Source organism: Anguilla anguilla, chromosome 8, assembly GCF_013347855.1.
Source record: "Anguilla anguilla isolate fAngAng1 chromosome 8, fAngAng1.pri, whole genome shotgun sequence".
NCBI classification, from domain to species: domain Eukaryota; kingdom Metazoa; phylum Chordata; class Actinopteri; order Anguilliformes; family Anguillidae; genus Anguilla; species Anguilla anguilla.
This window is the reverse complement of record NC_049208.1, coordinates 20,564,925-20,590,178: the sequence shown is the minus strand read 5'-3', so window position 1 is coordinate 20,590,178 and position 25,254 is coordinate 20,564,925. Positions and strand designations below refer to the sequence as shown.

Below are 25,254 nucleotides of genomic sequence, written 5' to 3'. Positions count from 1 at the left end.
CCACTCATTGCTTTCCTCTGCTTCCCCTCCTTCTCCCCATTTCTCTTTGCCCCTCTCCCTCTCTCTTTCTCTCTTTCAGACTAACCTGAGGAAGAGTGTGGAGTCCACGGTGTCGCTGCTGGAGAAGGATAAGGTTATGATCCAGCACCGGGCCACAGAGTACCAAAGAAAGGCCGACCAGGAGGCCGAGAAACGGCGCAACGTGGAGAACGAGGGTGAGCGGACCTGCCCCGCCGCCCCCCCTCACAGTTTACCCATCACTAACTGCCCCTCCCGCCCCACACCCCAGTTAGATCTCCACCTCCGCCCGTTTCTGATGCCCTGAACACATTTGTGTCCATCCCTCATCTGTCAGTGTTGAGTGTATTCCTCTCCTGAAGAGAGTGCTTTCTTAACACTTGGACCAGGGCTGCCCAACCCTGTTCCTGGGGATGTACCGTCCTGAAGGTTTCCTCTCCAACTCTATGAAAACACACCTCCTTCAACAGCTAGAGATCTTGTTCAGCTGTGAGGTAGTGGAATCAGTGTGCCAAATTAGGGTTGCAATGATAACCTACAGGATCTCCAGATGCCTTAAGCCCTGACTTAGACTTATTCCAGTGTAATGGGGGGTCTGCAGAAACAGACTTGAAGTGATACTATGGGATACTTTGGAGGAAGAAATCGATATCTACGTTTACATTCGAACGCGATTAGTGCCACCCTGAAGCTTTGTGTGTGTGCGTGCATGCGTGCGAGTGTGTGGTTGCGTGTGTGCGCGCTTGTGTGTGTGTGTTCACGACACGTTTGATGGATTTCCCTGACATCTGCGTGGAGATGAAACCCGGCGCCTGGCTAAGAAGCGTGGGTCCCGGGGTCTCCCGTCGCCACGGGCGCTGAACAGCTGCTGCGCCCGAGCGGATTAACGGCGAAACAGAGCGCTTTGCCCCCCCGCCGTGCCCCTGCCCGTCAGCGCTAACTGGCCGTCTTAACCCGCGCGCGACCCCCCCTCGCTGCGGTCCGTAACGCGGCTGAGCGGGTCGCTCTAAGTGGATTCACACGCAGTAAGCCCTTAAAGTGGCAGATGTGGGGCCCTCGCCCATAAACACGATATCACAGAAAGAAATATTACACAGTGATAAACCGTGTGCGGGACGGCCGGGGCGTTTGCCCGCGTCGCCGAAAGAGAGCTCGGACAGGACGGGACGGGACTGGATGGGCGGGGGGGGCGATGCAGGGCGGAGCAGGCCAGGGTGCACTGGTCTCAAATCTCCTGTTTTTTTTCTCCCCCTCGCTCAGTGTCGACTTTAAAGGAACAGCTGGAAGACATGAAGAAGGTCAGCCAGAACTCCCAGGCCTCCAACGAGAAGATCGCACAGCTGCAGAAGCAAGTGAGTGCCGCCGGAGATACCTGCCAGCTCTCTAGCACAGAGGAGTGCCATTAGAGTATCCCTCATCTCTCACTGGAGTACATGCGACCTGTGAATGGCCGCAGTGCCCTTTTTATAGCGTTCAAAATAGTGCTGCTCTTTTGTGTCCATGGTATGATGTTCAAAAATTACCAAGATAGTCCAAAATGATCTAATAAGTATATAATACAGATTATAAGGTGTGTATGTGTAAGAGAGATGTTAATTTGGATTGCGTCAGAGTTCTTGTAGAATTGATCACAAAGAAATCATTTTTGTAGTCTGGATGGGCTTTACAAAATTGACCGGGGGAATGTCCACCACTGATTTACAGCCACCTCCCTGTCAAAGTATATCCATTGCAGATAATGTGTAGCGTTCTGTGTGATTTTCTTCACGGTCTGGCTGTGGAGTTACACCGCTGCTGTGAAGGGCAGGTGCTGTAAATGCATCGGAAGGCCACGCGGTCATTTTATGAGCTGTGACACTTACCCGCTGACTGGCAGACCGACAGTGGTTAGAGCGCGCTGGTCAGCAGGAAGGGAAGTTTGATGTTTGTCCCATCTGGTTACTGATGTAACAGTGATGCGTGGGTTCTAGCAGCGATGCGTGGGTTGTTGCAGCAAATGTCCTCCGTCACATAAGTTAGAAAATTGGGCGAGGAGGGCAGGGATCTGACCCCGCCCGGTGTGACTCGATTGGCAGCTGGAGGAGGCCAACGACCTGCTGAGGGTGGAGTCGGACACGGCGGCGCGGCTGAGGAAGAGCCACACGGAGGTGGCCAAGACCCTGAGCCAGCTGGAGGGCGTGAACAGGGAGCTGCAGGAGAAGTGCCGGGGGGCCGACAACAGCAAGCTGCAGCTGGAGAAAGAGGTGTTCCAGCTGCAGGCCGCCCTGGACTCGGAGAGGAGGAACTACAGCCAGGGCTCCGAGGAGATCCGCGAGCTGCAAGGTATGCCCCCCCCCCACCCCCCACCCCCCAGTACTTTCCAGAACATTTCACTGCCTGCCGGTGGCCCACCTGTTCATGTCACCTGTTTTAATAATTAAATACGCGATGCATTGTTCATGTTGAAATTATTGTTTTCAAAGTGTACAAACCAGTTTAGGATTTGGCCCAGAGTAAGGAAACGTGAATTCAGTCAAGGGCATTTGACTGGCTAGACAAAGCCCAGGATGTGTTGATATTATTGATAATATACAAGTGGTAAATAATCAGACACTCAATGCAAGTAAGTAGCACGATTTTATGTACAATTTTTTAAGGCCAATTTAAGATAAACGTGTTATCAACCTGGCTAGATATTTGGCTAGTCAGTTTGAAAACATTTATACATTAGTTTCTCAGATGTGTAGACTGGCTGTGCACAGCTGGGAATTTTATCATGTTTGATTGTCGGAAATTCCCATTGTTGGAATTATCTTTGAGGAATGTGGCCAATCACAAAGGGAAAACACAGCTTTTGATGAGGGTCCTTTATTCTCTGATAATGTTAGCTGTGGGTGACGGTGTTTCTGTAAGTGAGTAAAATTATGAAGGTATGCTACCGTATTTTAAATAAACTTAATACATTTTTGTTTGTGTCTTGCAGCCCGGATAACAAGTCTTCAGGAGGACATTAAGAACCTGAAGATGAGTCTGTCTAAAGTAGAGGGAGAAAGGAAACAGGCCCAGGAACGCTGCAACAATCTGGAGAAGGTCAGCCGTTCACCGACCGCTGCTCTCTCACTTCTCTGTTCACTCAAACAGCAATGCACGGACAGATACTACCCCACTGCCACAAATGTAACCCCTTAAAGCCCACTGAAACCCAGGGCCCTTTGTAAGAGAGTTAGTACAGGAGTATTCCTGAGTGTTCGGTGGTGTCAGTGGCTGGTTGTCTGCGGGTTGCGGAGATCGAGGCTCTGAAACGGTCTGAGACCCGTGTGGTTTCCTTGTGCGCAGGAGAAGAACAACCTGGAGATTGACCTGAACTACAAGCTGAAGACTCTGCAGCAGCGCCTGGACCAGGAGCAGACGGAGCACATGGTCACCCGGGGGCAGCTCACCGACAAATACGAGTCCATCGAGGAGGCCAAGTCAGCCGCCATGCACGGTACGCATCGCCGCCGTTACGCCAGGCCCCGCCTCCGCCCAGCTACCGGGCAGAGAGATTGGCCAACTTACAAGGGTCCCCGTGGCTCATTGAAAACTCTGACAATGCTCAATTTTTAATATAAAACATTCAAGGTCGTGACAGTGCTTGGATTTTACAAAGTGTTTGAAGGTGCTTTATTTTTTGTTGGTTGAACCATTTTAGGAAGCACTCTTTTCTGTGGTTGCTTGTCTTGTAAAATGAAAACCGAAACTGTTTTGAATCCAGTGACGTTTTTTGTTCGAAGAATTTGACTTCTTGTAATCGGGTTATAATGTGAGGGCAGTATGTTCTGTTCCAAAATGCACCCTTTCTTATTAAGGTTCCTTACAAAATTATTCATTAAACTCAGATTTTGAAAACTCCTTGAGTCTATTCTGCATGAGAAATATACCTTTATGTAAAATATTTTTTTAAATTTTCTTTGACTAAACAAAAAAGAATGAATGCACCCTCAGTGGTTATGTCATGACACTGAAGGCAAACTAGCATAACTGTGGAAGTTGCCGTTTCCGGTAATGATGCGGTAACAGTGGTGATATTTAGGGGCCCCGGTGCAGTCTCATGTTTTCTCCCCTTGTCTCGGTGCAGCTGTGGAGCAGAAGGTGTCGGAGGAGAGCGTATCGCGCATGCGGGCAGAGAGCCGCGTGGTGGAGGTGGAGAAGCAGTGCTCCATGATGGAGTTTGACCTCAAGCAGTCGGTGCAGAAGATGGAGCAACTGATGAAGCAGAAGGAGAGGCTGGAGGACGAGGCAAGTGGGGAAAACTGCACCCCTCAAACACTGACCTAGGATCAGTCTTAATCTTCACACAACTCCTTTAGGTTAATGGTTTGAATGAGCTAAACTGACCCTGGATCAGCGGCCAGGCTCAGGCCTGGAACATGAGAATCTTAGGGCTGGGAAGTTTAGGGATATATTGATACCATCTGACAGCACTGTAAAGTGAAATATTATCATTTCTGTTTCCTGTTTATTCAGTGAAGCGGTTTGTGTTTCATCACAGCTGAATTTTCAAGCAGAACTAGATCATATGACACAGGAAGTCAGTCTGGTCCCTGGAGGAAAGGGTTACCACGCTGTGACCAGAGAAATCCATGATGTTAACTGTGGCAAGACAAGCGGCGTCCCAGATGCCTAGAATTTCAACTAGCTGCTTCATGATAATGACCATCAGTCAGTAGAGACTGTCAACTGACAGCGGGCACAATTCTGCTTGGTCTAAGTGGTGTATCTTGGAGGACTTTAAACAGTCTCAGGAATAGTCGTGATTCGGCAGTACTGGGTGCGGATTTGCCCTTTCAGAGTCTGATATAAGAGGGATTGTAAAAAATTAAATCATCAAAGGCACATTAAGGAGCAATGATGTAGGATGCTTGGGACTTAGGGTTAATGGTGTTATCAGGGCTGGGTGGTATTAATAGGTTTATACCTTCTGTGTTATATACTGTGTATGATTGGGATGAAGCTGCGGATTAATAGTTAACGAGCATCGAAATGGTGGGACAGACACACAGATCTGCTGAGCCGTCTCTCTCTCTCTCTCGCCCCCTGCAGGTGAAGGCGCTGCGGGTGCAGCTGGAGCAGGAGTCGAGCAAGCGGCTGCAGGCCCAGAACGAGCTGAAGACGTGGGCGGTGGAGGCGGACCGCCTCAAGGGCTCGGAGAAGCAGCTGAAGCAGGAGCTCAACACGATCCTGGAGAGCAAGCGCTCCCTGGAGTTCCAGCTGGTCCAGCTCACAAAGTGAGTGCTCGGCCGACCAATGGGAAGAGCGCTCCTTTCTGACCGGTGGCCAATGCTGACCAGGCCGTGCATCGTACCAGCCCTCTGTTCTGATCTCTGAACTGTACTCTTTATAGCCACTGATTCCATCTGTAGATAGAACAAAGGTGACTGTGGAGAAAGGAGTACTGTTTCTTTAAGAATCTTTGGGAGTCTAGGGTGAGCCTGCTGAAAGGAGTGGGGGGGAGGGGTCAGGGAGAAAAAAAGTAGATGCAACTAGGAAGAAACCTAGTAAACATTTTTGAGTTGTTATAAAAGAGATGGTTTGTGACTCGCTTTGACCCCCAGGATATGTAGTTTAGTACTGCATCCCAGCTTACCTCTCTGAACTGAGGTGAGTCTGATCATTCAGTTCTTTAGTTCATTACATTATGTTCCATTCATTTATCGAGTATAAGTTACAAAACATGCTTCAGTTGCGTTTATTAGTTTATCGTCGGTAGTTTCAGAAATTCTTGTGATTTCGTTGGTTGGTGCAGTGTTTTGAATTAAGCCTCGATCCTGAGGTCAGAGTCCTGTGCCAGTCGGGGGGGAGGGGGGGGGGCATTCCTGTGGCCCAGCTCACATCCAGTTGTGTCACAGCGGTCCCCGCCGATGTTTACACTGCAGGATTAAGGGATGCCCCCTGCCTGCCCCTTCCCTCCCACGGCTTTATCCCCAGCTTGGTTTGGCTGGACGTGACATCACTTCCTGCTTACAGGTCTTAAACTCCCAGAGCGAGCCTCCGGAGCCCTGCCGCTGCCCGGGCTCGGCCCCGCGCTAACGGGGACTGAGAAAGCGCCAGCGCTCTCCGCGCGAGCAAACGCCGCCGCCTCCCCCGCGCTGTGCGAGGTCGCACCAGCACGTCGTTTCTCGTCACGTTCACAGCAGTTCTCTTTTCTCCTTTCCCCTGAACCTGACAAAGGACAGACACAGAGCTGGCGGATGCGGTCTGGGCTCTGACGAAACGCGCGGCGGTGCGGTGAGGGTGTCACGCGGGCAGCGCGCGCGCGCGTCTGGCGGGCGGGGCCCAAACTGACTGCGGCTCTCTTGCTTCCTGCAGGCAGTACAGGGGTAACGAGGGGCAGATGAGGGAGCTGCAGGACCAGCTGGAGGCAGAGCAGTACTTCTCTGTGAGTATAAGAGGCCGTCGCTGTGCACTCACCTACATCCAGCCCTTCTCTGGGGGGAAATGTTACCCTACGGAGAGTGACTGGCAAGATACACTCACTAGTGAAATATCTCTGTGTTTATTTGACTGTGGGTTTGGATCCAAAGTGGGTCGCGAGAAAGTTTTGTGTTTATGAGGTTGGGTCCCTGAGTCTGTAGTCCACTAGGTTATGCTGTTATGTTTATTTGATGAGTCCCTGAGAGGGACTACATTTCTAAGTTTGGTCCCAATATTAAAACGTATTTCAAATTTACGTCCCAATATAAAAGTATGCGTAAAATATAGCTAGCCACTGGAAAAATAATGTTCTGTTGACATCTCAATTATAATTGGTTTGATTATAGGTCATTAGCTTAAATTAAGGCTTGTAGCTACAAAAACGTTTACTGTGAAATATAGTGTACAGTAAAAGGTTCCAACTCTTAAAATTTATGTATTTTTATGTCACTTTGAAAACTACAAACATTTTGGTGAAATATGGCCGATCTATGCACTAGCACGAGCCAACTGATAACCACCTTATTTTCTGTATTTTAACTGGACCCTTGCGTGTTGCAGAGAATGCCTAAGCTTGGGATGTATTTGATCCTGCCAGCTTTAGGTTTTGGGTGTGATATTTGATCAAGGTATAATGTTTTTTACGTTTTTAAGTTTTTTGAAAGAAATACTTCAAATGCAAGTGTTTGTTTCTCAAAGTATGTTAAGTACATTGAATAAAAATAATTTGTATTTGAAAAGCAGTGGCCTGCATATTTGTAAATGCGTTAAGTACATCACAAATTCAGTTTTCAAATATGAAGTTGAATACTCGTGTTTGACCCGCGTCGGATAGATACAGCTTTATGAGACTGTGTGTTGGCATAAGGAGCACCCTGTAACTTGCCCTCACAAATCATAAAGAGCCTTGTGTTTGCTCTGACATTCTGAGCAAGCAGCGAGAACAAACTCTGCGTGCCGGTATACCCTGTTCGCCTTGGATTTGGATTCACACATTTTTTAACGATGTAGGGGTTTCCCTGAAGAGCTCAAGTGATTTGAAGCTCTTTGTGTACATGTTTGAGTATAACTTTGGCGTTTCTTTAATTTTCTTATTGGAGAAAAAAAACAGGAATGTTTTATTAGTCCAAAGTTGCTGCTGATGGCTTGTGTGCGTGTGAGAAAAGCACAGAAGTGCCACTGGGATATGAGTGCTCCCCCTGCTGGTTAAGTTCACTTCATACGCCTGATGAATGCCTTTTTTTTCTCAGGAGCTGAGAATTCTGAATTGCAATGAGTGTTGCTCTTCGTATGACCTCATTCATGTCTGGCCAAGCGGCTAGAAGGCAAATGACTCAAGGTGGTCATAATTTGGTTTTGAAAAATATGGCTAATGTTGGGAAAATGTTTCCCACCTGCATGCAGAGCGTATGCAAGCTGTTATTAATCTTTTTATCTATTTGATGATGTACTGGGACTGCGGACTCACTGTTGAATGGAATCCTGTGGTCACGTTAAAGCAGGATTCTGCATGTTTTATGCAGAAAAAAATCAGAAATGCAGTGGAGAAAGTACACTGCGTTCTATAAACACAGATATTCCATGGTATTTTTTAAGATTCCAATGAGCAGACTTGAACAACAACAAAATAATTATCCTACTCGTTTCTTTGAGTCAATTGGCTTTCAGTGTCTGGCATTTGTGTTGTTTATTGACTGTTGACACAGCCATTGGATGCATTGTGAGATTCAAAGAGGAAAGTGCTTCATTTGAATGAAAAGTCAAAAACGGTACGTCACATTCTAGCTAGCTTGCGCAACATTTAAATTTTACGCAGAAATTGCTCCTTGGGTTTTTAAATATTAGTTAGTGTATCCAAGATTAGTTTTGATCAAAATGCCAAACCACAGCTTATTCCAGCTATTTCATCCTACTTTTGTTACCAGTGTAATATGATTATGAATGACATAAATTTATTGTTATTATTGTGAATTATATGGCAAATATTATTGCAAAAAGTTATTTTATCAGATCACTAATTTTCTTCGAGGAAACTAGCACCAGCCGTATTGTAAATGTTTACTGCTATATGGCCGAGGGTTTTCTGGCCAGCAGTACAGCTAAAAAGGGGAGAACTGGCTCTTCCTGAAGAAGGAATTTCACCCAATGTTCTGCTGCTTCCTCCACACCGCTCATAGCCAGGCAGGACGGCACATTGTTCTCCTTCCTGCTGCGGCGGCCGCCCTGAACCCGTTCCAGCTCCGCCCTCACGCGTCCTCCAGCCGGGCTAGTGCATCGCTCGCGGAGCCCGAAGCTAAAGACTAGCGCGCCGTTCGCGGAGCCCGAAGCTAAAGACTAGTGCGCCGCTCGCGAACTCAAAGCTAAAGACTAGCACGTCGCTCGCAGAGCCCGAAGCTAAAGACTAGCACGTCGCTCGTGGAGCCCGAAGCTAAAGCCTAGCGTGCTGTTCGCGGAGCCCGAAGCTAAAGACTAGCGCGCTGTTCGCGGAGCCCGAAGCTAAAGACTAGCGCGCTGTTCGCGGAGCCCGAAGCTAAAGACTAGCGCGCTGTTCGCGGAGCCCGAAGCTAAAGACTAGCGCGCTGTTCGCGGAGCCCGAAGCTAAAGACTAGCGCGCCGTTCGCGGAGCCTGAAGCTAAAGCCCCTCCCTTTTTATTCACAGACGCTGTACAAGACTCAGGTGAAGGAGCTGAAGGAGGAGATCGAGGAGAAGAACCGCCTGGTCCAGGAGACGGTGAAGAAGATGCAGGATCTCCACAACGAGAGGTAAGGAAGCCCTCACCCCCTCACCCCCTCCCCTCCCCCACGCCCTTTGGCCAGACCAAGACGCCGGCCTCGGCATCGGCCCCGTCGCGGCTCGCCCCCGCTTTGAACCCCTGACCTTCCTGGCGCAGCCGTCCACAGAGGCCCCGGCCGTCCCCTGTGCCACGCTGCCAGCCTCTAATTAGTGCTCTTGTATTTGGGGCACGCGGCTGGAGTGGGCGTGGGAGCAGCGCTGCGAGCGTCCTGCACACACAAGAAACCCAAACGCCTGGGAAAGGCCAAGGGCAGCCGCCTTCTGGAACTTTCTGAAATGCTGCTTTTCCTCCCAACTAAACATCCCAAACCTTTGTGACGCTCAAATGGTCTCTGCATGCGTGCGAGTGAGTGAGCGAGCGTGCGTGCATGCGCAAGCGGTAGATACTGCACGCGTGCGTATCTGTGCGTGTTCTTTTTGTGTGTAAATGGCGCGTGTGGGAACAGTCTTCCGCTCCGCCTCCCCTGTGCTGGGAGGGGCCTGTTCTGAAAGTGGGCGTGTTTCAGGGAATCGCTGTCGGCACAGCTGGACCTGACGGTGACCAAGGCGGAGTCGGAGCAGCTGGCCAGGGCTCTGCAGGAGGAGCAGTATTTCGAGCTCAGCCAGGAGAACAAGAAGGTCACCGCCCGCTACAAGCAGGAGATCAGCGAGAGAGACGCCACCATCACCCGGGTCAGTGCAGCCAAGGCCACGCCCCACACATGCTCTAAAGATCTGCAAGTACCCTAGTGTAGTGGTCAGAGTGCTGGGTTTATGACATTTTATTTCCTGCTGGAGTGCTGCCGTTTTACCCCTGTGCAAGGCACTCAACCCAAAGTGCTACAATAAAAATTAATAAAAATTAAAAATGTAACATGCAAGCCCAGAAATGTCATGTAATCTGTAAACCTATCTACTGCCTCTCCCAGGCCAGGCCTGCTATAGCATGTTCACACAATCCTTTGTTCCACTCCTCTTGTCCTGTGGCAAAGTGCAGAAGCTCAGCTGGAGGACTATAGAGTGGAAAGAAGGATAATTATAAGGTTACACAGGCTAGTCCATCAGGCTAGCCTCCACTCTGCCAAACTGAAGCAGGACTTTGACAGCAGTGGGAAAGGCTGACCAGTACAATTAGGAATTCCAAAACAGGGAAATCAGTAAGTTTGTTTTTGACAGATATTGATGAAATAAACGAGCAAACAGAATAATCTACTTTTTTTCCCGCTGTAGCTTGAGGAATCCAATAAAACTCTGACCAAAGATGTGGAAAACCTCAGCAAGGAGAAGGCGGAGCTGGACGAAAAGATACGTTTACAGGAAGAAGGTAAGCGTCGTTGGTGGAGGAGGAACAGCAAGCGAGGTACACTTATCATTATAGTCAATGGAGAATGGTATCCACAAGCTATAGTCAGGTTGTAGCCCATCAGGTACATGCATGAAAATGAGGGCAGAGAAAGCAGACGACGGTTCGATACGGAGCTTCGAATTTCACGAGCGGATGAAAAGCCAGTCACCAAGGGCGTCCATAAGGAAGGACTGTGAGAAGAGGACCTCATAGGTTTAGGACTGTGGTTCCCAAACCTGTTCCTGGAGATCTACCATCCTGTAGGTTTTCACTTCTGCCCTAATTTGGCACACCTCATTCTACTAATTAGCAGCTTAACAAGATCTCTAGTTGTTGTGAGGGGTGTGCTTTGTTAGAGTTGGAGTGAAAACCTACAAGAACGGTAGATATCCAGCAGCAGGGTTGGGAACCTCTGATTTAGAGATTCGAGAGCAGACGATGGACAAGAGAGCTGTGTGGTGACAGCACACCGACATGAAGAGAATGACTAGAGGGATGGGAGGAAGTAAGGATGTTAGAAGGTTGCAGGTGACATTATGTAGGTTTCAGCATGAACAGATCTGTTCGTTATTCAGGCTGGAAACTTGCTGAGCCAGAGTCAGACCTAATTCATAGATGTGTAAAGGAAGTAATCTTGTTTGTATTAAATTATTTGTTACAAAATTGACTTGCTTGTCACAGTTGGATTTTCATCAGAAATTTTTTCTTGATATTGGGCAGTACTGATCAGTTGTTCCAAAAAACGACTTGTTCCCCCCGCAGAGTACGCCAACCAAAAAGAGGAGACCACGAATTTAGTCAAGGCCCACTATGAGAAGGTGCTGAACACGGAGCGCACGCTCAAGACTCAGGTGAGCCTCCAGTGCACAGTCACAGTGGGAAGATCAGCTTCCCCGTGGATACACTGGCACTTCATTCAGTTCAGTTGTGTTTGCTTTGCATTAAGGTGCTCTGTCTGGTCTAACCCATGGTGCTATACACAGAACAACTTGAATATTAGAATAGCAGATTTCATGTTGGAGACCCACCTTAAAGCTCAAACACAAAAATCCGACCCTTCGCAACTCTTAAGTGTGAGTATTGAGGTCATAAAGTCATAATTTTCCTGTTAGCTAGGCTAGGTTATTTTTATAGTTAGATTTTTTCAGATTTACACTTACCTGTGAAAACATTGTAAATTGTCTTTGATAGTTCTTCAGTGTGTGAAAGTTTGTGATTGTTGTGTCCACCTCCTGGTTCCTGCTCACTGTACCCCAGTTAATAGGAGCTTTTACACCGTGCAAGTCTGTCATTCTGCGCCGCCTTTCCCTCCTGACCCCTCCCCCTCCAGGCGGTGAACAAGCTGGCGGAGATCATGAACCGCAAGGACATGAAGCTGGACCAGAAGAAGAAGGGGAGCACGGCCGACCTCCGCAAGAAGGAGAAGGAGAACCGCAAGCTGCAGCTGGAGCTCAACCAGGAGAAGGAGAAGTTCAACCACATGGCCGTCAAGTACCAGAAGGAGCTGAACGAGCTGCAGGCGGTGAGCTGGGGGCCTTTGTGCGGCAGGGATAAGACTGAATGAGCAGGGCCGCTTCACATTGTCAAAGACTGGTGTCAAAGCGAAGCTTGGTCTAGAAAGCATTTGACCACAGCTCTTAACACCCGAGGGGGCAGTGCAACAGTTGGTGCCGCAGACTAAGCTGGGGGCGGGGCTGGTTTTTTATTTTTCCAATGCAGCAACTGGCAGAGGAGACCCGGGAGCTGCAGATGCAGCTGGACAGCAAGGAGAGCAACATCGAGCAGCTGCGCGAGAAACTCAACGACCTGCAGCTGCGCATGGAAAATTCCAGCATCACCAGTCTGCAGCCCGACGAAACGGACGGCAACATCGCAGGTAGACACGCGGCACCCGTGGGTGGGGCTCGGCGCTCCGTTCACAGAGGGCGGGCTCCACTGAACGCAACCATCACCATCAATTTTAAGGGTCGATGTCTCCCCCCCCCCCCCCCCATATTTTACAACCTCTGATTGGCTGATCACCACCAGTCAATCACCAGACATATGAGGGTTAGCCGTTGCAGGCACTGGTGCGAAAAGGAGTTCCCTGTGTCTAAGCTATATTTATTTATTTTTCATGCTTTTCTCTGGTTTATTGTTTATGTCTTGTTGACAGTCGACAGCCTGAAAAGAAAAGGGAGTTACTTTTAAAAATTGATTTATCTATTTATTTTTTTAAATGGAATTGAGGATGGAAAATTTAGATTTTTAATGTGGATTTAATCATCCTTAACTATGATAGGAATGTATAGCTTTTCCTTTTTTTGGAATGTCTGACGTTTTTCCTTGAACAGTTTAAAAACCACACTCACCATTTGGTGACTCTAGTAGGGTTTGGCATTTGTCTCATCCCTAAAATGACAGGCTGCTGTTTGAATTGAACTCCTTCACCAAATCTGCACCTCGTTACAAGAATAGTTTTATTAAAAGTTTAAAACACTTGCCTAAAGCTTCCTTAACAACTTAGCTGTTGACCAAATGATTCACTGCTAGAAAAACCACACAACCAAATGGCAGTGGTCCCACCCTCTCTGTAAATGCTGTGTCCGCACAGGTGACTTAAGCCGTTATATCAACGTTCTCACAGCATTGCTGTAATGCTGTAGCCTGTGAATCGACTCCCCCGTCTCCCCACCCCTGCCCCACCCTCCCATACCGCCCCATGTTGGCTGTTCTCATCTTCAGCCCAGCCTGTTAGTCCTTGTTGATATACATGGGATGGCCAGTGTCTCAGTGTTAAACTCCTCTCTCGTCTCTTATTCCCTCACATCCAGTTGGTTCTCCTTGCTCTCCCTACCTCTGTATCTTCTATCCTTTCTCCTCTGTGAGTAACCTGGAGTGTGGGGGGGGGGGAGCCCCTCCCCCGTCATGCCTGGCCTGTGTTACTGTGTGGCCGCATCTTCTCGTTGTTCGCTTTGAGTTCGGTCTTCATTCTGTTGGAAATGCATCCTCGGATGGTTTGGAAGGCACTTTGGAAAGAGACCTGAGCAAAGAGGTTCTCGCAACTGCTTGCCATTACATTTTTTACATTACATTGCATTTTTTAAAAAGGATTTGGCACTCCCTTTGTGTTCTGGTGAAACGGGGTTGAGGGCATAGCATTGAGCTAGTTCATGACATAGAAATGGAACAGTTAGAATGGTTCCATTTAAGGGGCTAGTGCATGTGTAAATTTGCCTGGCTGCCACACAGAGTATGCTGTTTCAGTTTAAATTCATTTCTTTCTCTCAGATGGGGTTTGGTCAAAACCCAATCAGAACTCAATGGCGGTGCAGTAGGACCCCTGTCTGAGATTACCCGGCTCGCTCTGGGTGACTTTCGAAAGTGCCTGAAAACAGTCCGGTCTCAGCGCTCCCTGAGTCCGCGGGGGCCCCGGGGTTCCGGTGGGCTTCCCGCGAGCGCGTAGCGGGAGTTACCTTCCCCATTCTTTTAGCATGATCCCCACAGGGAGGGAACCCCCCTCTTTCCCTAGAAACACACTCACCTCACAAAGCAGAGCCCTTTTGCTACTTGTGTGACATTGGTTTTGTCAGTTTGTTGTACCTAAGCATGCTTTTGATTGAATTAAATGAATGTAGCCTTTAACGTGGTGGCGTACAGTTCCCGATTAACCAATCCCGACCCACCCCCCCCAAAACCGCTAATGTGCTAACACATGCGTCCCCTCCTGCTTCTTGCTTTTATAATCCAGTCTACAGAGCTTGAGAACGGCCCAAATGTCAAGGTCGCTGCTTGGTATTGGTTAAGGAGGACTGTGTTGCCATCATTTTAAAGAAGGGGTAATTCTGGAAAAAAATGAAATATTTTGGCAGGCTGTGGGCGTGACACTGCTGCTGTGCGATTCGGTTTCCTTTTGTCATCTCCAGTTGTGTTTGAGAGCTCAAAGAGTTGTTCCTAATCACTGCATGCCTTATGTAAAACATTTTTTTAAAATTTATTTTACCGAGAAAGCGATTTTTGAGTTTTCTCGTCAATCACTGCGGCTCTCTATCCCCAGAATCGAGGCTTGAAGGGTGGCTATCGATACCCAATCGTACTAACATAAAACGTTACGGATGGAAGAAGCAGGTGAGTGTGATATTTTGTGCTTTCGGTAGATAAAGTGCTGTAATTATCTTTGTTACTATTACTATTAGTTATTAGCAAAGCCGGATTTAATAGTGCATGCATTATTCCCAGTGGCCATGTTTGGGAGGACACTGTTACGCTGGGACTATGAGGCCAGCATGCTTCCTGACGGAGGCTCGCCAGGCCTGCTGTGGTCACCTGACAGGCAGCGGTCTCGCCAGGCTGCCCAGGTCGTCCTCTCAGCGCCTCGGTCCTGTGCTGTCACTCACGGGCCTCTGTCTGTTTCTCAGTACGTGGTGGTCAGCAGCAAGAAGATTCTCTTCTACAACGACGAGCAGGACAAGGAGCAGTCCAACCCCTCCATGGTACTCGACATTGAGTGAGTGTCCGCTCCTGTTCGTTACTGAACACAACCTCCACACAAACCGAACGCTTTGAAGAGTAGGTTTTTTGGAATTTTTTTTTCGAAATTTTGTTCTAGAACTCCATTGCTTTCAGTTACCTCTAGTGATTGTTGCGTTAGAATGTTCAGGTGAGGACATTCTAATCACATATTTGTGAACTCACACAGTAAAGGGTTAGTCGCTATGAAGGAAATTAAGGTTTGAAAGCCATTCAGTGGGGTAGTGTTGTTGCATTGTCTGCTTGGCATCCAAGCAGTTGACCTTTGATTGATTCAGATCAGTAAGTTATTCAGAAGTTGGCATTCGTCATATGGGCCACAAAATGTAAAAAAAATAACGTTCAGATTTGTGTAACGCATTTGTTAGTGTCATTCGAAAGAACCTGCCATATTGGAGCATTCTGGCCTTAAGCCAGGCTGCAGTTCCTGCATGGGGAAAAACCAAAAAGCGTCTCCCTGCCTAGGTTTTCATTCACTCTGTTGCAACAAGGACAGTAGAAGAGTGTAGAAGCTGAGTAAAGGTTTAGGTTAGTCAGATTATAGCAGTTTGTGGACAGCATCTTCTAGCAATATTTGTTTGGAGCTCATAACTCCTCAGTTAATTGCAGTTGCCATAAATTTAGATGGCGCCTCGCTAAAGAAAAAAGAGGAACTCTGCACCTTCTCTGTTTTTGTCACAAATCAAAATGTTCCGCAGTTACTGTGACAACCACATCCCAGCAATATTTGATGACCAGGAAAACTGAAGCAGGCAAACTGCGAGTCGGAGCACACTTTTCCTGAGTCTGCGAGAGAGATTGTAACCAAGGTTGTGGAGTCGGGCGTTTGGGTGGGTTTTTGGCCCCTTTTACTCAGTTTTTTTGTCTTCTCACACAGCAAACTGTTCCACGTGCGTCCAGTCACGCAGGGAGACGTGTACCGAGCCGACACGGACGAGATTCCCCGGATATTCCAGGTAGCACTCCCGTTCTCGTTGTGTTAGTGTTAATCAGTTTAACCTTCAGGGTCCAAGTTGAACTATGCGGTTGTTCCCTGCACTTGGACCGGTACTTCTCTCTAGGGGTTTCGTCATACTTGTTCCTGGTTATGGTTATACACTTTGTTGTACGTCGCTCTGGATAAGAGCGTCTGCCAAATGCCTGTAATGTAATAATGTAAATGTAATACAGACAGAGCATGTTGTAGTGTCGCCATTCATTCATACTGGCAGTTATTATATTTAAAGTTTAATGACAGTTATTTTTAAATTGTACCTGTGAACTCTATAGTGTTCGTATGAGAACAGGCAAGCAGGTATTAAGCACTATAGATATGACTGGGATCTTGATAATGACCTCACAGATTAGTCAGCATTTGATCCATGTACTGTTCTTTTTTGTTTGTCTGCTCTATGCGGAAATTCATATTGGTTAAGAGGAAGAATCTGTGGTTTTCAGCAGTTCATAGCAAGTTCACATGACTTGGTTTTCTTGGTTGTAAGCTGTTGCATACTGTAATTTTAACACCCGGGCTGTTTCAGGGCTGAATCTTTCATGATGGCACACACCGTGCATATGGTTGCTGTTGGACTCGCATATACTCTGTTAGGGTTGAATTAACACTGGACATTTTACTGTGTACAAAGAAAAACTGCACTGCTCCGTTGAGTAGTTTGTTACAGGGTTAAGAGGAACTTGACCTAATGTGAATGCATGTAACGTGGCAGTGCGTTTTGGAAATGTTACGATGTTTGGAAATGTGATCTTGACTGGCATGCCTCACCTGTCCCCTCTCTCTCTGAGTTTCCAGCCATCCCCCTACTACTGCCACACCGCACAGAGCTGACCCTCGACCTTTGACCTCAGACATTGAGTGTTTTTTTTTTTCTTTTCCTCTGCCATCACACAGATCCTTTACGCCAACGAAGGCGAGTGCAGGAAAGAGGCGGACATAGAGACGGTCCCCCAGGGCGACAAGGCCAACTGCCTGCCCCACAAGGGTCATGAGTTCATCCCCACCCTCTACCACTTCCCCACCAACTGCGAGGCCTGCGCCAAGCCCCTGTGGCACGTCTTCAAGCCCCCGCCCGCCCTCGAGTGCCGCCGCTGCCACGTCAAGTGCCACAAGGACCACCTGGACAAGAAGGAGGACGTCATCGCCCCCTGCAAAGGTGCGTGCTGCGCCCAGGGGGGCTCTGGAACGGATTTAGGATAACGACATACTGCCCTGCATTACAAATATAATGTAATGCTTTGAGTAGCCCATTTCAAAACATGCACATACTCCAAATCTATTTTCAGATACATTTTCGGTTAGAGATATTGGTTATATTTAGATATGTTCAAATGAGACCAAAGTGGTGGTAATTGGTATATTTTGTGATATTTCTTTGCATCAATATACATCGCAGTACATTTTATAAGTTTCTTATTTTGCAGGCTAGTCAGTATTATAAAGAGTTTTCCACAGTGGTAGAAGAAAAAATCAGAACAGCCTTACAATGTCAAAATATGACAAATTTTGATTGCCAGTATATTTGATCTTCATATAAGAAGCAGTGTATTTGTGACAGTATTTATGCAGAACTTACACTACATTTGTGTTTGCTCCCGTCTTTGTGTCTGTAGTATAATGCAAACTGAATAGCGCATATGTCCTTAGATCTTTATGTTCTTTAGGCTGGGACTGTTTGACTGGATATGAATGGGTTAGTGGGTGGGGTATCTGAACGGGATGCGTCTCCCCCCCACAGTGAACTATGACGTGACCTCGGCGCGGGACATGCTGCTGCTGGCCCTGTCCCAGGACGAGCAGAAGAAGTGGATCGGGCACCTGGGCAAGAAGATCCCCAAGACCCCGCCCTCCACCTTCACCCGGGCCTCGCCCCGCTCCATGTCCACGCGGTCCGGCGCCAACCAGTCCTTCCGCCGGGGCTCCAGCAAGCCCAGGTGAGCACTGCCGGGCGCGGTCAGGAGCCAGGCTCCAGAGCCGGAGCTGGAGGGGAGTTTGGAACCCGACGCCTGTCCAGCTCCAGCCCACCGTCCCCGGTGGCGGTCATTTTAATCCACGCAGTACAGTCAGTCACCCTGCTCTGTTGGTCCGTTTGCACCAAGCCTTCAGATCGGCTTTGGGTGAGATTAAAAACAGGACGTGGAAATGCTGGCCTGGCTCTAGGTCCTAGAAGTTGCTTCCATACTGTGCAGATGCATGTACATGCACACTCACAAGCTCATGCACACACACACATTGACACGTTTAAAAAGCAAATTCACATTTATTTAAAATAACCTAATTATACCAAAAACAAGACAAACATGGGGTGTGAAAGTCAGCATTATCAGTAGTGTAGGTGAGTGGATGTATGAAAGGTATGCTGAAGCAATGTTGTATGGTGTAAAATCAAAAACACAGCGAACACTAAAACAGAAACCAAACAGTGGGGAGAGAGCTCCCCCTCAAACTGGAGACAGGCATCTTAATCTCTCTGGGAGCCCTGAACACAGGTGCTCCCAATTGCACCAAAGACCCTCTGCCCTGCCCTTCAGGCACCTGTGAACAATACCACAACGGGCAGCAGAGTAGGGGGTCGTCACACACACACACACAGACACATACACGCACGCACGCACACGCGCGCGCACGCGCACACACACACAGTATGCGTAGTATCCAGCCTGCCAGTTGCTTCTTGTTATCATGTTATTATAAGCGGGTCTCACAGCACAGGCCCGACTTGCCTTCAGACGTGACCCCATCCGGAGGGTCTTAAAGCTGCAGGTGTGTGGATGCAGTCTGGCATTCCTGTCTGCAGTGCTCCGTCTTAGGCCCGTGGTGGTGGGTACCAGTTGGCCGTGACGATTGGCTAACGGTGTGCCGTGCGATGCTGTTGGCTAACGGTGTGACGTACCAGCTCGCTGGCTAACGGCTTGACTTGTCGATTGTCTCCTGTCTTGTAGCAAAGCGCTGTCAAGCCCCCAGGCAGCAGACCCCACGTCCAGCACATGCTGACATCATCACCGTCTCCAGCCCTATATAACAGAAGAAGCCTTACTCCTGATATCTCACTCTCGTTTTCTATCCACGTTCCTTTAACCAGGGTGTGCTGTACGCTGCGCCTTTTTTGTCTGGACTAACCCGCACTAGAACCTGTGGTTCTAGGTGTCAGTCTCTCATAAAAATCCCTAACATTAAGGCAGAAAGCTTACAGGGCTGAAAACGCTTCTCTTTGGGCAGTTGCCTTCTGAGAAGTCAGACCTTTTTCGGGTTTTTCAAATCTGCGAATCCTCCACTGCAGCTGTGCTCCAGGTGGAGTCCAAGCGCTCACACTGTATGTTTTCTCAGGGTTACTGTAAGGAAGAAGGCCTTAATTGTGGAATGTTCATCAGAGTCAACTTTGTGTGCAGTTAATCCACAATTTTTAAACTGTGGCCCTGGAAGTTTTTTTAACGCATATTACTGCAAACATTTTGACGCATATTACTGCAAGCAGTAGAAATGTATGTCACAAAACTGTCTGCGATGGGTAATATTAACATATTGGACAGTTTGCATTCAAGCTCTCTTAAAAATAGCAGATTGAATGATAGGTGCATCACACATTCCTAAGAGAAACTGTGAAACGGCTGTAAGGGTGGTAGTCGGCCTTATGTCTGTGGAAGTAATTGGGTACATTCCTTCATGAGGCACTGCACCCAAGGGCCAGTGCCTGTGGCCTACTTTGTATTTGCCAGTTTAACCTGAACGGCTAGAGTAAATATCCAGCAGGAATATGTCAGTTGAAAAAAATTAAAAAAAAATAGAATAAAAAATGGTTTGACTCTCACTGGTGGTAAGGGGCGTTTCTTCGCCAGTATAGCTGAATTTATTTATATATTTATTTTGTGAGAGAATTCTCAGCCTGGCACACCCCAGTGGTTAATTCTGCTGTTTAAAGGAACAGTACTACATTTATTAAAGTTTCATTAAAGCACAGTTTAAGCACAATTGACTTCTATATTTTGCTCCCCTTTTGTTTCACTTAAATTTCTAGAAAATAATAGAGATTGCTCAGCAGTTGGAATGAGGAATTCCCTACCGAGTGGAGCAAATTTCTGAAGCAATTCACTCAAAGTGAATATTCGTTGGGTTATTCCATTAAGGAATGTTCGAAGTGCCGCCTGTCCTTTCAGCCCTTTGGTACATTTCCGTCTTACACAGTACCCGCCTGGAGACTAACTGAACCACGCAGCTTCCTTACCTGTTTCTCTCCTCTCTTCCAGCTAACCATCTGCACCACTGGAGTCTGTTGGGACTTTTCCCCTTTTTTTCTTTTGGTATTTTCCCCTCTCCGAGAACCCGAGTATCTTCCACAGCGAATGAATTTGATTTTAAAAACGAAGAGACAAAAAGCAAATAAAAATTTAAAGGAAAAAACAAAAAAACAAATGGTGGGTCTGTAAACGGGACTGACCCGCAGCGTCCCGAACTTCAGGGGGTCACCAGGCCACCGCCTCCCCTCCTCTCGACCGTGCTTCCAGCGTCCGGACCCCACGCTCTCCGCAGTCCTGGGCAGCCGCTTTGGGGAACGGGGACGGCTTCCCCGAGCGCCGCTGCTCTTAACAGGAATCGGGCGGGAGCTGCAGGTACAAATCCAGCTTCATATCCACGCTGGAAGGGTTGCATGGTGGGGAGGGACTTTTTGGGAGCCTGGGTGACTGAGGTGGACCAGGAGTAGAGGGGGGGGGGGGGCATATGGATGCCAGCCCAGTCTGTGAGGAGGGAGGCCCCCCCTCAACCCAACGAGAAAATCTGCCCATGGGAGAACTCTGTTAATGACTCATGTGACTTTGATGCCTTAAGGATCCCTTCCCCTTGACTTGGACCGGAATACAACCCTCTTCCATGGAATTAGTACAATTGCTGTGTCATTTTTGGGTGGGGGGGAATATTCGGTACGGAGTATGGGGTATTGAACACAGGGGGAAGGAGTGAGAAGATTATCATTTAAATCTATGCATTTTTAATTATCGTTATATTATTTTGCGCAAGCCATAAGGATATCCAATTATATTGGCATTAGGAGACCTGACAATTAAAAGAAACCATTGACTTTGAGTGTTTTTTTTTTTTGTTTTTTTGGGGGGGGGTACATTGTTTCTGTAATGTTATTTTTATTATTGTTATTATTTTGTAATGTATTGCCTTACATTGATTCATAGATAAATGGTTGGAGATGAGAACATTAAGTTAACAAAAAACAAAGTAAAACTGCACTGTTTGAATTATAAATTATTCGTAGAACACTTAACTGGTGTAGCATTTGGCCCACCTAGTGCCTTAACTTTTGGATAACAATTTTACTGCCATATCTGTTTGTGTAGAAATCTCCAAAACAAGACAAACATCTTAAATACTATTTTTTAAATACAGAAAAAAAGGCTTTTCACGTTGTGGTTTTATCAGAAATATTCCTCCCCAGTTGTGAGGCGTGTGACAGGGCATGAGAATGCAGTCGACCAATGAGACGCCTCTTCCTGGAGTCTGACATGCTCAAATGCACACAGGTTAGTGCGCCCTGACAAAGGCCTCGTTATATAATCCGTTCACGTTATTGTGCTCACGGCTGCATCTCTTCACTCGAACCCCACGCATATCGACGCATCGCATCCGACAGGGACAGCAGCTGTAAGCGGAAGTGTTGAATACCTCCTCAGTAATTGAAAAATGGCTTTGCAGGTGTGTTCACTGAAAGAAGCACTGGAAACAATCTTTTTTTTTTTTTTTTTTGTCTTGGGTTACTTGCATGTTTTAATTGCATTGGAGGCCGCACTGATGGATATGTGTCAATAAACACATCTTTATCTACAGTCTCCCAGACTCTGCTTTGAGCGCGTGGGAATGGTGGTAAAATGAACCGTTTGAAATGGCTGAAGATTAACCGATGCAGTGTTTTGTGGGGCCTGTAATTCGGTCTCCCAACATGGCAGTTCTGTGAATGTGGTGAGATTTGGGTGGGGGTGGGGGGGAGGGTATTCTGGATAACAGTGACAAAAAGTGGTATTACAAGGGAAAGTTCAGATTATTCAAATACTGTGAAGTATCAGGAAGGCTGGTTTAGTTTGTAAAAGCCTGGGCCCTGTGGTCGCTGCTTGGAACCTCTACCTTTTCACCACTACCAGGGCTCTATGAGGGAAGAAACCTCTGGGGGAGCCCATCTTCTGCTGGCTGGCCCGGTGTTGGTCGTTAAATTTTAGGTTCAAAGCATGGAATAATTTCATCAGTTGAGTCAAGCTAACTAGCTAGACAGAAACTCAGGGTCCACACACCCCTCTGGGAAAGTTGGGCATGCTCTATATCGATGTTTAAAAGCCAAAAGCAGTCTGTCCTAGGGCAGACTTATCTTGGGGACCTGAAGTGCATCTCACACAGAGATCCAGCCAACTATTTCATGAAGACAGCGATGTGTACCAAATTTATCACCTGTAATGATTCTTACAGCAGAGTGGGGAATGACATCTAGTGGTTTTAGGGTGGTAATGGATGCATGCCACCACTGGTGTAGAGAGAGAGAGATAACTGGTTGGTTTTTTTCTTTGTTCTTTTGTTGTAACTCGGCAGTATTGTGAATGAGGGGCTCTCCCTCAATGCTTTTCTGAGGTTTAAATAAAGGTTTGACTGAAACAGAGCGTGAGCTAGCTTACTTGCTGTGGTAAAAAATTGTCATCCATATGTACTCATAATGTCACATCTTCCCAGAGCACTTCAAAAAAAAAAAAGAGAAGAAGAAAAAAATTTGAACCCTGAACTCAAGGGCAAAAGATCCTCCTTGCCCAGCAAGCAGGTCTACAAATACTGAGGGGGAAAACGCCCATACGATTAGTCGATTTTAGCGGCTTGACCGCTTTGCGAATCACAAATGCCGATGTTGACATCTCTTCTGTTAACCCGCCGTTGCTTCACCGAGTGATTTCAGTTGCTGTTGTGGGCAGAATCTGGTTTCCTGGCTTAGGTAGAGGATGAAATGCGCCGTCAGGGTAAGATTGCTGACAGGAAGACGAAACCGCAAGACTGGGTGTGTCACGGGCCGAACGTCAGACGGCACGCAGGCAAACTGACATCCTGTGCAGAGCTTGGCTTGATGATCATTATTCAGGACGCTTATGTTAGGCCTAGCAGAATCCCTAAATCTTCAAATGCGTGCACCTAGCTTACACTGAGCATACACTCAAGCAATAGAGTTCTCACTTGACGAAAAAGTTTGCAACTTTGCAAATGTCAATATAAAAAATATACTAATGCAAGCTTCCCAATGCTCTTTACTGCAGTCTCAACACGTTCAGTATAATGTCCAAACCAGTAAAGGACCATGCATTGCTTTCATCATCTGTGGGCCATATGGCAGTTGAATTTATAGTAGCCAACATGGATGGTGTATGTCAGTAATTAATAATTAACTATAGCCGAGCCATGCCCATTTCCTTTTTAGGACAAATAATGCAAAATAAATCAGAATCTCGACATAAACACCATTAAGCAGCCTAACCTCTTAAAATTATCGAGTCTCTTAGAGATAACCAAAGTATCTGTCTGGCAGAACTTTGTCTACCAAAGTTAATTGTGAGTTTTTAAAATTGGCACATTTTATATTCATTTTGGCCAAAATGTTAGCTGCCATTAAAATATGTCCGCTGTTAAACATTTTCCACTGTGTCTGTCTATATTTAGCATTGAAAAGATGCATCCATGGCAACAAACGGAACTATGTAGCCTAGTCACTCCCATACACAGGCGCACGGAATGAAGCGAGACAGTTATAATCACATTTCAAATGTATGGTATCACAGCCCGGGTAAAGGAATAAATTCTTTTGGTTGCCGCCGTTATTGGTGGCAACGTATATAAGGCTAATACACTGTCGTTCATACCAAGATGACGTAGGGAAAATAACCCCTGAAATCCGAGTCCTCTGTTTAGGTTGGCTGAACTCTTCCTGTGTTCCTGACCAGTTTCGAACTCCGCTGTTCCCACACTTGTGAGACGCGCAAACGGAGAGTATCTGAATGAGCAAAGGCCCCGGGAGGCCCATCTGTTCCCTTGGAGGGTTTCTCTGAAGCCAAGCCTTTTTTAACGTGCCAGAAAAATGTAAACCACTAAATCAATTATAGAAATAATGTGATCCAGATACAACGATGTTGCCCTACACTGCACGGATGCCGTTCTGTGAGGAAACTGAAGTGATTGCGAGAAAACACGAGAATATATGGAGTGACTGGAAGAACGATTAACATAAGATCGCTGCTGAACAGATCTGAAAGCTTGTTTTTCTATATGTATCACGGAGCAAGAAAAAGCCACATTACTCGTCTCCACGTTCGCTCATATTAATTTGTGAATCGCATCTGTGCCAGAAAGTGTTTTTTCCCCGGAATTTACAGCGCTCTGTTAAATATGTTGACTTGCAAATGAAGGAAAATTACTGCCATCTGGTGCCCACTAAAAAAAAGATTTCTGGTACGGAACATTTCATCCAGTACCAGGTGAAATCCATAGAGGGCGCGTTGTATACTTAAATCTCATAAAAAAAACACGTTTTCAACGTACAAAAATGCCAAGTTACTCAAAAGTATTGATATCAAAATGACGCCGAGTTACGGTACTACAAACAATATAGGCTATCTTGCCTCACCAAAATTAAATAAGATGTATTCCAAAGCAATGCTACCCAATATTTCCTCAATTCTTTCAAGTCACTTGGCCCTGTGTGTATAAGCATGCAGCACATGGACAGGCCAAACATATGTGTGGATGGCGTTCTCACAGTCAAGATTGATTGAATAGGCATCTATATGTCCAGTTTGTATTGGTATGTATGTATTTCGCTGGCCAGGCTTTCTGTTGCGTGAATGATTGTATGTTTCTTGGTATAAATGTCTGTTCGTAAATGTGAATGTAACATGCTGCGAGGGAAATGTCCCCATGGGGATAAAGAAGTTCTCTATGTATGTATGTACAATATGTATTTCACATGCAGTATTTATTCTACGTAGCAAATATACAATAACTTGTGCATGTACTCAAATTCAGTTCAGAAGCAAGTATACACAGACATTTTCTGGAGAAATATGCTTCCTGTAGTTACTCACCAGCAGTTTTCTACATGAATTTCAGTGTGTTCCATGAGGCAATTCGAAATATTTGACACTTTGATCTGACACAAAG

The 25,254-nt window shown here is 46.9% G+C and overlaps 1 protein-coding gene across 2 annotated transcripts in view; it reads left to right on the top strand.

The window, feature by feature from the left end:
• Positions 1–21,905, top strand: part of rock1 (Rho-associated, coiled-coil containing protein kinase 1) — a 65,563-nt gene extending 43,658 nt beyond the window's left edge. The window contains exons 14-33 of one of the 2 annotated variants that reach the window (XM_035429262.1): positions 80–215; positions 1,279–1,370; positions 2,094–2,340; positions 2,981–3,087; positions 3,334–3,484; positions 4,115–4,275; positions 5,080–5,264; positions 6,346–6,415; positions 9,110–9,213; positions 9,751–9,916; positions 10,454–10,547; positions 11,331–11,419; positions 11,899–12,090; positions 12,288–12,444; positions 14,605–14,675; positions 14,966–15,054; positions 15,955–16,033; positions 16,966–17,227; positions 17,810–18,005; positions 20,316–21,905. In XM_035429262.1, coding sequence (XP_035285153.1) covers positions 80–215; positions 1,279–1,370; positions 2,094–2,340; positions 2,981–3,087; positions 3,334–3,484; positions 4,115–4,275; positions 5,080–5,264; positions 6,346–6,415; positions 9,110–9,213; positions 9,751–9,916; positions 10,454–10,547; positions 11,331–11,419; positions 11,899–12,090; positions 12,288–12,444; positions 14,605–14,675; positions 14,966–15,054; positions 15,955–16,033; positions 16,966–17,227; positions 17,810–18,005; positions 20,316–20,319 — 2,652 coding nt within the window. In that variant the 3' untranslated portion in view covers positions 20,320–21,905. Of the gene's footprint in view, positions 1–79; positions 216–1,278; positions 1,371–2,093; positions 2,341–2,980; positions 3,088–3,333; positions 3,485–4,114; positions 4,276–5,079; positions 5,265–6,345; positions 6,416–9,109; positions 9,214–9,750; positions 9,917–10,453; positions 10,548–11,330; positions 11,420–11,898; positions 12,091–12,287; positions 12,445–14,604; positions 14,676–14,965; positions 15,055–15,954; positions 16,034–16,965; positions 17,228–17,809; positions 18,006–19,013; positions 19,836–20,315 lie in introns of those variants that run through there. The other variant, XM_035429261.1, reaches the window with a different exon arrangement.
• Positions 21,906–25,254: the final 3,349 nt, after the last annotated feature.